This window comes from Pogona vitticeps, chromosome ZW-PAR (genome assembly GCF_051106095.1).
Source record: "Pogona vitticeps strain Pit_001003342236 chromosome ZW-PAR, PviZW2.1, whole genome shotgun sequence".
In the NCBI taxonomy this organism is placed as follows: Eukaryota; Metazoa; Chordata; class Lepidosauria; order Squamata; family Agamidae; genus Pogona; species Pogona vitticeps.
In genome coordinates, this window is record NC_135800.1 from 4764404 (window position 1) to 4778228 (window position 13825).

The following is a 13825-nucleotide window of genomic DNA, read 5'->3' on the forward strand; positions in this document are numbered from 1 at the left end:
AGAGCTGGAAGGGACCCTATGGATCGTGGAGTCCTGACCCTGTCAAGGAGGCCCAGTCGGGAATCGAACTCCCAACCTCTGGCTCTGCAGCCAGAGGCCTAAACCACTGAGCTACTGAGCATGTGCACAGCATCCCCTTCCCCTTCTGGGTTCCCAGGAGAGCCAGGTGGGTTCACTGGGACCGCCGAATCCAAGCCAGAAAAGGAGCATGTGGTATGCCCACATGCGCTAAAATCTCCTTTGGAGATACTGGGAGTTTAAAAGCAAAGATGGGGTGGACCTAATGGAGGACGCATAGGGTCCTTTCCAGTTCTGAAGGGCTAAGATGATGATTATGATGATGGTGATAAAGTCAGCCCTTTCTTTTTCTCTCTCTCTCTCTCTTCCTTCTCCCTCTCCCTCCCTTTCCACCATCTGCTCCCCTCTTTGGTGACCTCAAGTCTCTCCCCCCCTCTCTGCCAACCCTGATTCCTACTCCCCCATCATCTTCTCTCACTCAGGGATCAGCCCCTCTTTCTTTCCCTCCCCATCACTCTCCCCTCTCTCTCTTAACACCAACCTTTTCTCTCTCCATCTCTCAGCCTCTCTCTCTCTCTCTGACGTGCCCTTTCCTCTCTTTTTAGAAACCCTCTTCTTTTCCCCCTATTTCTTCCAATCCTTTCTTTTCTCGATTTCCCACTCGTCCCCATTGTCTTTTTCTCTCGGCTGAACGCCTTCGCACCAAATGTTGTCCTTTAAGTCTGTTTGTTTTATTAAAAGACGTCACTGCTTTCAGATCACAGCCATGGACCCGGCCCCTCCGGATTAAGGGAGCCATTTCCAAGACATCCCACAGCTTGATTTATTGGCGTATCTGGAGACAGGAGCAGACTCTTTGGGGGGTGATGTCCACAGCTGTCACAAAACCCGTCCGCTATCGAGTCAGGAACAAGCAAGGGTGGCTTTCCAGATGCTGTGCAGTGTAATTCCCGTTATCCATCCAGACGGGTTAGATTGATTGGGGATGATGGGAGCTATCGAGGCTTCCACGCTGATGCTCAAGGCTGATTAGTGCCCGCTGAGATCTCAAATACCCACTTACTGATGGATCTCGTCCCTTTCGAGAGCAGGAGAAACAGTTCCAACGCCTGCAGTTCCTCACCTTGCACTTTAAAAAGAAATGTAGATAAGGAGGGAGGCCGACATAAGACTAACCGACTCCGAAGCGGCTACAACAAGCGTGCACTTCATATCTAAATGAACAAGTTGCTAGCCCTCATGGGCTACCTGGAGTGAGCATGAAAATTTATAAGGAAGAATCTGAAAGGAACTTCTGGCGGGTTGCTAGCAGTGTAAAATGGTGCCGTTATACACATGTGCAATTTCAAGAAATGGATCAACTTCAGCCATCTGGTTCCTTTCTGTTTTGTTTTTTTCCTAACAGTGCAAAAACACTTTACAGATCCTTTTAGAAAACAACCATCAATCAGGCTTATATCACATACTGACAATCTGCACTGACATTCCATTTGCCAATATTCGTATCTCAGGGGACTTTACAACAACCCTGCAATGTAGACCAGAGGCCAGACTGGTCCTTTCCCAATTAAACTGTGCTTCCATACCAGTTAGAGTTACCATTTCCCCCATGTACACAGAGCCATTCAGACAAACCCTCTATCTTTTGCTTAGCAGGATAAAATAACAGCAGCAGCGTGTGGAAGACGGACATAAATTGGCTCAGAAAAAAAAAAGGATTGATTCACCCTATTCTAGCAGTACGCTCCTGATCCCAAACCTCACCACTGAATGGCTGTTTTTTGTTTTAAAAAGAGAGAGAAAGCTGGTGGTCCAAACCACAAATTTCCCACAATTTTCCCTTCCAGCTCTGACCCTTGCTTGGCAGCTGACTGTAACTCCCAAGCCACATTTTCAATAGGAATATGAAATCCAGTGAAATGCTGCATCAAAGATGCAGTGGGAAAGGACAGTGAGGACACTAGCTAAAGCATCTGGAGAGCAAAAAATAAAATAAAATAAAATAAAAAAATCCCTCCGTACTTTCCACACTTTTCATTTATGCTAGCACCATCTAATCTTTAGATGAGAGCCAATCTGGTGCAGTGGAGAGAGAAACAGACTGCAATTCAGGAGACCTGGGTTCAAATCTGCAGAAAGGCACCAGCACGGGGCAACAGTCAATTGCTCCTTATACATCTCACATACCTCCAACCTGATTGGAATCATCCTAAGTCATAAGTTACTTGATAGTTCACAAGAAGAACGGATCTACTCTTAGGCATGGCAGTTCTGCCAATGCTTGTGGGCAAACATACAAGATCCTGTTAACCAGTCGTGGCAGAAACCGAACCTGTGACCTTATGCAAACAAGGCCAGTGATCTTCTAATGAACAAAGGCCCTGTTTTGACAGATAACCAGAAACAAACAAGGTGGTACCAATTACTAGGTTACCATGCTATTGGGGAAAGAAACACCCAAGTTATCCAGCAGGTAAAAAAATTATGCTTTTATCGATTGTATTTAAGTTGCTCCAGGAGCCTTTCTGAAAGAGAAGCAGAGGAAAAATATTTATAGTAACAACAAAAATTTCCAAAACTATGGTTTGATCAACAAAGTATTAAACTTGGATCTCCGTTTAGGGCTGTAAATTACCCTCTCTGCCAAAAGTGCAGGTTGGCAAGTTTTCTGGGCCACCTGTTTGCTGCGGCAGAAATAGGTGAAGTATAGCCCTCTGGATCCTGATTCAACTACAATGCCCATAAGCCCTGGCCAGTGGGGAGACAGACCGAGAGGTGCAGTTTAACAACACCTGGAGGCCTGTGCTTCGCTCAACCCGGCTGTCAGTAGCTAATAAAGGGTCATCTTAGGAGACAAGCATTTGTCCCAGGATGTGACGTGCGTTTACTCAAGAGCAAGTGCTACCAACCGAATCAGGGGCCAAGGATCACTGCCTCCCACAGCTCTTGGCCAAGGTAAACATTCCAGTCAAGTTCTCATTTAAATCTTGCATGCTAATGCTTGCATTTAAAATCCCCCAAAGTTCATCCCGCACAATTAAGTGCCACGTCAGTGAATAAATTAGCTCCTTTAAAACCTGAAGGGCAATAAAATTAAAAGCATCGCCAAAAAAAGCAAGGCGCAGAAAGAACAGAACGTACCATCAACAAAAAAAAGAAGAAGAAAAGAAAAAGAAAAAGAAAGAGGGGAACTGCTGAATTTCAATTGATATACCCAACGCACAAGACAAGCTTATCTTGATTGATGGTCTTTGACTTCCCTTGCCTTGTGTGTTGAATTAGTGACAACAAGCGTACCAGTAATAGCAACAAATCTATGACTGGCTCAACAACATTCAATAAGAAGATGAGGAAACCCCTCAGAAAACTGAGCCATAATACGTACATCCTAAGGCAGTGAGGTGGTTAGAACACAGGCATGGAATTTGTTACACTCCTGATATCATAGGATTTCGGCTGGGGGTTGGGGAAAAATTGATGGAGCAAAGGTTGAGAGATCAACCATAGTCCATATCTTGATAGGCTTGAACACTGCACTGAAAACAACAGAATGAAACTTAACAGGGATAAGTGCAGAGTTCTACACCTAGGGGTTAAAAAACCCAAATGCACAGTTACAAGACGGGGGGATACTTGGCTCAGTAATATTATGAGTGAGAAGGATCTTGGAATTGTTGTAGACTAAAAGCTGAATGTGAGCCAACAGTGTGATGGGGCTGCAAAAAAGGCAAATGCTATTTTAGGATGCTTTAACAGAAGTACAGTCTCCAAATCCCATGACGGACTAGTTCCCCTCTGTTCAGCACTAATTAGGCCTCATCTAGAGTACTGTGTCCAGTTCTTGAAGAAGGATGCTGACAAATTGGAACAAGTTCAGAGGAGAGAAACAAGGATGATCATGGGACTGGAAACTAAGTCCTAGGAGAAAAAAACTGAAAGAACTGGGCATATTTAGCCTTGAGAAAAGAAGACAGAGGGGAGATAGGATAGTGCTTTTTGAATATTTGAAAAGTAGTCCTACGAAGGAGGGGCAGGATCAGTTCTCAAGCATTCCAGAGTGCAGGACACAGTTCTAATAGGCTCAGGCGACAGGAAGCCAGATTTTGGCTGAAAATCAGGAAAAGCTTCCTAGCTGTTCGTGCAGTACAAGAACAGAACCCTTGAGATGGTGAGCACTCCATCGCTGGAGGCCTTCGAGAGAAAACTGGGCCACGGTCCGTTCGATCTGCTTCGACTCAGATTCTTGCAATGAGCAGGGGGATGGGGGGGGGTCAATGGCCGCATAGGCCACTTCCAACTCAATTGTTCTATGATTCTATATCGCTATCAGTGTAAGGAGATATCCAGCTCCCTTGCGCTTGGAAAATGGGGCTGTACTCTGGAGCATACTATTAAAGGGTGGGAGCAATCTTGAAGGTCTTCTCATCAGATAGCATCTACTATTACACCTGAATGTTCAATCAAAATCCTCCTTGATATCCTTCTCTGAATACCAACCCTACATCTTCTCATCCACAGGCTTAACCCTTCTTCCCCAAAAAAGGAAACTGGGGGTGGGGTGGGAGGGCTCATCCTGGGCCTCCCAAGGCAGACGGACTACAAAGCCCACTACAACCCCCTATCGGCTATACATGGCTTGAGATGCTGGGATGAAGAACGCCGACCGGTCCAACCTGGAGAGAGAAATTACAGCAGTTTTGGCCGCCTGGAGGCAAAGGGGAAAAGAGAACGTTGTTCCTTGAAATATCTCTGGCTGAATATTCTCCAGACTACTAACAATAAGAAGGAAGAAGGCCAAGGCTAAATGAGCCGCCACTGATCTTTGTCCCTCATTTTAAAATGCTGGCCAAGTTCCTCTTGAGCTGGTCACCAGTTGAGTGTTTTTCCCCACCCCTCTTTCCCATGGCTGTGTAGCAACCTTTCCGAGCCCTATCCAGGATCTTGATTCTTGGCTGCAAAGAATAATACCCTTTCCACGCTCCCAAACAAAAGAGCGATTCTCCGCTCAGGATCATAATAAATCCCGAGCCGGGTTTCATTTCCTCCTTTCGGAGGATTCAATAAATACCTGCAGGTTGAACTGGCGGCGTTAATGCAGCCTTCGTCCCCACCCCAAACAGCCGAGTGATGTCACCCCCGTGGCTTGCCTTTTCCCGGCGCCCTTAAAAACGTCCTGATGCCGAGAAATGCTAGCAAATCCAGCCTAGCGCATAAAATATCGCCATCAGGTTATGGTGTGCGAGTGTGCGCCGCATGTAGAGTCGAGCTCGTGTGACCCAGCCGGAGCCTACGAGCCTCGGGAACGAAGACAAATCAGAAATACAATCAAATTTTCGCCCGTTTAGCTCAGACTCTGGTTCCTGGCATAGCTCAGTAGACAGGAGTGGCATTTTAAAACAATATGTTTTCACGAGATGCCAGATGTCTTCTACGGTAAGGGACACTCTGTATTTTAAAAACATTAGTCTTTTGTTCTGGAACAGAGGAGACCAAACACATACTTTGGGGCCAGATTCATCCTTCCTTGCAATCATCTTTCTGTCTTCTGTACGCCTATAAATCATAAGATGTTTCCTTCCTAAGTAAAAACAGCAGGAAGCCTCTATGTATTGATTATACATCACTCTCTCTTATGTGCATTTTGGAACGGCAATGAATGGCTGCCAACTTATCTGCCCAAGGATGACAATCCACTCTTCTGCTCCAGAGAAGGGGCAGAATTTGTTTAAAACAAAGGGACTTCCATCGGCCTTCCCAAACAGACGGACAAAATGGAACACAACTACCCTTTCTCATTTCCCTTTCCCACATTTTGCGATGCAGTAGTTGAACCGATAGGAAAATGGAAATTTTGGAGGCATACAAAACATACCGTGACCGGAAATGCACTCAAAAATGTAGGGGTTAGGGGGAAGTGGCTGCACAAAAGCGTGTGTGTAATAGGGGAAAAGAACTTACACGGAATTTGAAAAATGCAAACTAACAGAGAAATGAAGTGGAAAGAGCCTCATGGCACAGTGGTTAAGCTGCAGTACTGCAGTCCAGACTCCGTTCATGACTCGAGTTCAATCCTGATAGCCAGCTTGAGGTTCACTCAGCCTTCCATTCTTCCGAGGTTGGTAAACTGAGTACCCAACTTGCTGAGGGTGCAATGTATAGCCTGGATAATTAAACTGTAGTGCACCCAGAGGATGCTTTAAACACTATGGGGGAGTATAAAAGCAGCATGCTTTGCTTGTTTCTCTTTATGTGTCTGTGAAAGAGAATTCAAACATGTAGAAAATGCAAATGATCTGTGCAAACCCTCTCTGTCCCCTAATAATTGACAAATTCATACTATTCAAATACATGCCCTAATACAGGCAAAATCCTTACAGCAGGCATATGAAACATGTGGCTCTCCAGATGTTGCTAGGTTTTATTTCCTACCAGCCACAGCTAACGAGGAAGGATGATCGGAAGTGAAGTCCAACAAGAGATGGAAGGCTGTTCTCCTGCCAAGCGTTTCTGCTTGGTAGTGACCAAGTTCAGATATGTGTATCTTGGTTTAATAAGCTATGATGTGACTCAAGGTTGCTGTTCCTGCACTTTTAATCAAGTCATGATCTGATCTTTGCTTATTAAAGTAAGACATTATTGCCCCCAAGCAGCTAATGTTGACCTGATTATAAATCACAACATGGAAGTCCAAAAGCAGGGTTGAAGGATCTCAGACCAGGGGCCAAATAAGGCGAAATCTGTCTTCCGTAGAAGACACACCCCCTTTTCACCCTGAAACCATCTTTTGGTGGCTTGCCAGATTTTGTACAGTTATTTCACCATTCTGGAAGGCTAAACTGTTCGTCCCAAGGCTTAAATTACTGGCAGAAAGAGCTTTAAACTTAAATATGCTGGCTTTCAGAATAGAATAGAATAGCATTTTATTCTATTCTATTCTGAATTTATTTGTCCTTGTTTTAATAGATCTATAACATCTTCCTGATGGCAGTAGTTCAAGCAAAGAGTGGGAGGTGTCTTTTATAAGTATATTGTGATTTTTTTAAGACAGTGGGACCTGTACAGTTCCTCCAAGATGGGGAGGGGACACCCAACAATCTTTTCCGGGGTTCTGCTCTTTTGGACTGCCTAGCACTGGAAAGTCATTCCTAAGAACCCTTCGGATATAAAATTCAGCTCCCAAGCCAAAAAAGGTTCTCCGCCTTAGCCATTAAAGCTATGTTTGGTTTGCAAAAGGAAGCATCTTATTAGAAGGGAAGCATACATGCAGAAGCCCCTCAAAATCCTAGATCCGAAGTTGTAACGTCACGGAAGCCATGCATAATTCTAACATCGGGAAGCCTGCTGAATTGCACGGGTCCCTGTACTTACGAAGAATTCGGCCCCACTTCACTCAAAACCCAGCAGTTTGCTTTGCCAAATCTAGAACAAACTCTTCTAATGTTTAATCATTTACAGCGATGTAGGAAAGAGAGCTTTCCAGCGCTTTTCTCCTCTTCTGCACATTTTCCACTTAATAACCTTGGGTTTTTTTCCCCCTCTTAAAATATATATAAATGAAGTACATACTATTGCCTTTAAATTTTTTTACAAGCATTCCAATAAAACGTTTTGTGTAATACGACATGCAAATCCCATCAAGTGTGCTGTAACCCTCGGGATTTTTCAAAAGCTTGCACTCCACGTGTCGCAGGACATTTTCTGACTAAGTACACCCTGTGCTTCCTAGGCTGCAGCAATGCCTAGAAAATGTGGCTCACGAGACGCTACAGATCGTATGCACTCAAGAAATGAGGTTTTCAAGAAAAGATTGGACAACCATCTGTCCGGGATGGTATGAGGTCTGGGATGGTAGGAGGTCTCCCGCCTTGGGCAGGGGGTTGGACTAGAAGACCTCCAAGGTCCCTTCCAACCCTACGACGATTCTATGATCACACTCATTTGCTGAGTCGATACCCTAATCTTGAAGGTGGTGTTTATGGCCATAGGCTGTCAAAGTGGGTAACTCTACAGCATCACCCAGAGGACATTAAATCAAGAAACACCATAACACGGAAGAGGAAAATCAAGAGTGGAGAATAAAGATCAAAACAGGGGGAAATATTCACCGCTTTCAGTTTCTTTACAGGATGCACCCATGAAGCCACTATTCTAGGTTGGGAAGAAGGAGGCCTCCAAGCATGTGCACCTGGAAGGGGATGTGCCTCACACCCAAAATTTCAGTTCTAGCTTGTTCTAAGACAGGGCTTGGGTCCTTAGGTGTTCTTGGACTACAACTCCCAGAAATCCTGGGCAGAACAGCTAGTGGTTAAGGCTTCTGGGAGTTTTAGTCCAATAACATCTGGGGGGGGTTTCCAAAGGTTGGGAGCCACTGGCCTGAGAGATACAACGCAGGCATAGAAACCTATATATGGGATACACACAGACAATGATGAAGAATTTAACTGTTCACCGGAAGACAGATTGACCAGGTTTATATACTGGGGCTAGAGCCATATGTAGATCAGGCAGCTTATGAATCAGTGTTTTGTTTTGTCTCTCAAGACAGCTAAATAGAAAGGTTGCGAGAGAGGAGAGGAGAAGAGAGTAAGAATATGTCTGCAGCACAGATTTATGGCTGGATTCTCCAGGGAGAAGGAATAAAGGCTGCGCAGTGACTTTGCTGGATCCGTAAATGGTCACAAACATAGGGAGTTTTCAAGTTCTCCAGAAGTCTTCAGTAGGCCAGATGGTAAAAACGTAGGAGAGCAGAAAAGAAATATCTAGCACAAACATCTGGTGAAAAAGTAATGGCTGTGGTCCCCGCAGACAGGCCGCCTCACAAGATGGAAATTGAGAATTAAGTGGAGCAGAAAGGTGTTATGGTATAAATTTACGGTTGCTCTCCTCGTTGTATAGAAAAGGCAGGCTGTAACCCCCTAGAGTCCGTCGATTTGGTTGAAACTCATAAGCTCCTGAGTTGGCTTTTGAGCAGCACCATCTCCAGAGAGAGACAGCTGTGCTCCGACCACTTGCTCTGTCTAGTTACGAAGCAAAGAATGGAATGAGCAAGATATGTGATGTTGAAAATGTGACCCCCACCCCACCCCAGGTGGCCAACTTCAGGAAGACCCACCCAACCTAGGCCAATAGTAATGGCTTTTGGAAGTCATAGCCCAAAACATCTGGAGGATTAAAAGCCAGCTGGTTCCCATGGGCAGATTTGGTCCGAAATTGTCTGTAAAAATTGACAGCACATGATCTGTAATTCAAAGTCCTAGGAGGAAAGACAAGAGCCATCGGCTACAGACAGTGTGGTGGCAAACTTAGCCTCCCAGATGTTCTTGGGCAACAAGTTCCAGAAACCCTCTCAAGCATAGCCAATGGTCAGGGGTTCTGGGAAGCTGTCCAGGAACATCTGGAGTCCCACATCCAGAACATCTGGAGTCCTGCCTTAAAAGAAATTCTAAACTCACCTTTCAATACTGGTTTGGAAGGAGCAGAGCGATCTTTCACAGCAAGATAGTAAGTAGAGAGGGGATGCTTGTCTCTCAAAGTCAATTTAAGCATAGATTTCCTGCATCAACTGAGGGTTGGCTGCAGGTGGGAAGAGGACAATCCTCCAGATGTTGTTGGACTGCAGCTGCCCATGGTTAGCACAACCCAGGGTGAGCAAGGGTGGAAACCGAAGTCCAAGAACCTTTGCAGGGCAGCCGTTTACCTGCCCCTATCCTAAGGGCAGCTGGTTTGGACTGGGTGACCTGACCTGACCCCACCTTGAAAAATACACCCCAACTCACCAACCCCAAATGCACACACCTCAGTCTGAAATAGCCAGTCACCACCACCGCCCTACCTGTTCAATCTCCACTCTACATGTCGCATTTTAACCATCACCCTGCATATCATCATCCTACACGGTCTTTTTCAATCAGGTGGAAGAAGCGGGTAATCTCTTCCCGAACAAGTCAAAGCACCCTCTGCATTTGTTTCTGTCTCGTTTGCCAGCCTCGGCTATGCCAAATGTACAACACACACACACACACAGCACTGGCACAGCACTGTTCCACAACCATCGATCATGTGCCGAGCCCTGGATGCGGACATGTTGTCCAACGCGCACTCCCATTAGTGAGAACGTTGCCATTGTGTCACAGTCAAAAGAGAGGGGTTTTCTCCGCCCCCTCCATCCACCCGGCTTCCTCTGCAGCCACCTTGTGCTATTCTGCTCTTAAAATAAAACCATTACACAGAGCACAAGCGGGCTTTCCTTCCACTCTCCATTCAGAAGACAAAACCTTCCTTCTAGTTCATCTAAAGGGGGATGGATCAATGGGATGAAAGGGATGTATGCTAACAGGATATGCTTCTTTTAATATAAAGTGTCTGGGGAGGATAGAAGCTTTCTCCTTGAACTCCCGTTTTCACCTATAAAACTGGATTCAGGTTTTTTTTAACCTCTCTGCACATCAGGTTTTGATTTTGCTTTTCCACAATCACCCTCAAGAGCCACATCTTCAAAACAACAACAAACCTCATTCTGAATCAAAACCCAGAGTCCTTTTACGACAGCATTCACACGTCCTCTCGAGAAAGTGCCCTGCAGATTTTCTGGACTACAACTCCTAGCAGGCAGCACATCCAAGCTTTGGGGATGATGGGGTTTGTTGTTCAGACTATCTGGACTGCAGGAGGCTGCTTTACTCCTTTGCTAACCCACCCCCCTCCACAACCGGTCATCCAGACCAGGATTTATATATATATTTACTCAAAACTCTCTCCAGCAAAGAGGACACATCTCAAAAAGATACTTAGCCTTTTTACACCCAGCTATTTCAAAGAGCCATCGGCTGTAATCAGAATTGGGGGTGGGGGGGTGGAGACAGAGAGAGACAGGAATCCGTAAGTGTGTGCAGTTAAGACGAAGCACAGCGATGGTCACAAACGCCTTCTGGGTTCAAGGAAGAGATGTGTGTCTCAAAGAAAAAAAAATTAAAAATAAAAACTTACCAGCTCTACCGATCCATAATGCTTTCTGCTGAATTCTCCCCTTCTGCAACCCAGATCCTCGGAGACAGAGCTGGAATAGAAGTGCTTCATCAGTAGACATAGCTAACTGGCCCCTGTAAGCAATCAAGAAAAAAAAAATAAAGAATAATATCCCCCACCCCACCCCCAGATCCTCAGTTCTGCCAAGGAGGGAGGTTTGCCGTTGCAGGGTACGGCGGCTTCACCGCTGCAGGAGATCCTGCCCGAAGCAGGGGAAACCTCCCGCAGCCATTGCAGAACCCGGCTTTCTGGAAAAGAAAGTGGGGAGAGGTGGCCTGGAGGGAGGGGGAGGAGAAGTAAACACCCCCCTAATTGAAAGGCAAAAAAAAGGGGGGGAGACAAAGAGAGAGCTATGATGCAATTAGATATTTAGCCAGGGCATAATGCTCGATATGGAAGCGCTGAGACAGACAGCGGCTTGCGATTGCATTTAGAAGTCTCTCTCGCCTGCTCTTTCTCCCCATCTCAAGAAAAAGCTTGTTCTGCTGCAGACTTAAATGCAGGCGGAGGGGGGGGCACAGAGAAACAGCCCCCGAGCCACCTCCCATTGACAAAAAGCTCGCTGCAATCAAGTTGATTTTTTAAAAAAATGTTTGCATTGCATTTTTCTGGAAGGGAAGTTGGAATTTACACACACACACACACACACACACACACACACACACACAGGTACAAAAAAAAATATGTCCTTGAGAAGAACTTCTCTCTTTGGTATTTAGCTCTGTCTGGCAAAGGAGGCCCGTTAACCTTTGCTTAGGGATCAAGCAACATTGGGGGGGGGGGGGAGAGAAGAGATTATTGTTACTATTTATGGAGCTCTCCAGAGAATCCCGCCGCCATGGCCAATGCAGAGATGCGTCAACGGTAACAGAGGAGGCTGCCCGTCGCAACTCTGCAGGGATTCTCGGCAAGAACAGGTACTCATGCAGAAATACAACGAGGGGCTTACTCTTTCGTGCACCCCCCCAAATTTTTTTTTAGAGGCACAGAAACCAAGCACCTGTCACAACAGGAAATGAGGATACCATTTTCTTGATGCCAACTATCCTCTCCAGTCATTCCCAATCCAATGGAAGAACTCACTTTGGACTCCTACAAATGCTCCCTGTTCAGATCCAGCTTCTTGGCATCCAAGCTAAGATCACCCTCTTGTCTGCCCCACTTGGCTACACGCTCCACCTGGCCAGCATTCAGGACCTGTTGGCTGGCGGCTTTTGTTCCGGAGCCAGATGGGGGGGGGGGACAGGAAACCCTTCACCATGGAAGGGCCAAGAAAATAAAGACAGAGAGGCTGAAAAACGAGGTGGCTTCCTTATATCGCTTGGCACCTTCCTGCAAAATCAAAATCAAGTGTGCAATTCACACATCTTTTGATCATATCTGCTAATTATATTTATTATGCTTTACTTCTAGGAGACCAAGTGCCACAGACTGAAATCAAAATAAAAAGGAAAAGCAAAAACAGACGAAAACGTGGTCGCATCTTAAAGACTCATTTTCACATTTTTAAAAAAGTGAGCTTTCATGGATAAGTCCCCTTCATCAGACATAAATGAGATATAACATGGCAAATAGGTAATACATGCCATCAAAGCATAGATCTCAAAATACACAAATCACCTGGGGGGGGGAGTTCATCAACCACTGTAAATAGCCCATCTAATTACCATTCATGTTACTCTACCATTGCTATTTTACCAACCTTAATTTATGACAGAGGTTGTCACATTTTTTACAGCACAAGCTTCTGTAAAATATCTGCTTATCAAAGACACAATCATCACAATGTTTAACACTCACTGACTTTCTTACCAACCACGATCCCCGTATTTTGCTATTGATACTTTGATGGTATGTATTAAATATTTGCCATGTTATATCTCCTTCTCTTATGTCTGATGAAGTGGATTTGTCCATGAAAGCTCACATTATATACATAAAATTTAGTTTTTAAGGGGCCGCCACATTTTTCTCTCTTTTTTTTTTGTTTTTATTTTGTTTTCATCTGTAATGCTTGCACAGACTAACACAGCTTCTCCTTTTCTACAACTATTAGCACAGATTGTTCCTACCCAAGCTTGTTTTCACTTTACAATCACCCTGGGGAAAACTAAGAGACAGAGAGAATTACCGACTCAAGGTCGACCCCAGTGAGGTTTATTGCTGGAGATGAATTTTAATCCAGGTCAATTCCAGCCTTACACTCTAATCCAGAATTTCGTAACACCCAACACTGCCCAGATGGTGAGGACTACCCAGCATAGCCAGTCCCCCAGATGGGGGAAAATCTTCAGGATCTCATGCTTAGACAGACTCCCAACACCCGCTAAAGGGGAAAAGTTACTTTTTTCTTTTACTACAGGATCCAGAAGAGTCCATTTTCCACTACAGCTGCATGAAGTCAGTGTGCCCTGGAGTCTGTTGGCCACTGAACATATTACGCATAGGGAAGCACCATGGCCACAGATCCACAACCACTTCTGTTGTGGTTCGTACTGGTTCGTTTAGTGGCCAAGCAAATGTTCGGTGCTTCAAAGCCCCACCCCCTCTGGGAAGTGCCCACTCCATGCCCCGCCTCCTTCCAGGCACCGCCTCTGAGTGGATGCCCACTTGGAAGCGCCAAACGCCTGTTCAGCTGGTAAACAAACCAGGATGAACCGAGGAACCAGCGACTTGCTGCCCGTCTCTAGAGGACAGCCAAAATACTTGCATATCTTACCGTAACACTTTCACTACCAGTAACTGGGAAGGTACTTCTACTGTTTAGAAGGTGGGAGCAGAG

The 13825-nt window shown here is 45.4% G+C and overlaps 1 protein-coding gene across 4 annotated transcripts in view; it reads right to left on the minus strand.

Annotated features, from left to right (window-relative positions):
• Positions 1 to 13825, minus strand: part of GARNL3 (GTPase activating Rap/RanGAP domain like 3) — a 71471-nt gene that overhangs the window by 35548 nt on the left and 22098 nt on the right. For all 4 annotated transcript variants that reach the window (XM_078382838.1, XM_072985079.2, XM_020800916.3 and 1 more), the window contains exon 2: positions 11005 to 11074. In XM_078382838.1, the coding sequence (XP_078238964.1) occupies positions 11005 to 11074 (70 nt within the window). The remainder of the gene's footprint in view (positions 1 to 11004; positions 11075 to 13825) is intronic.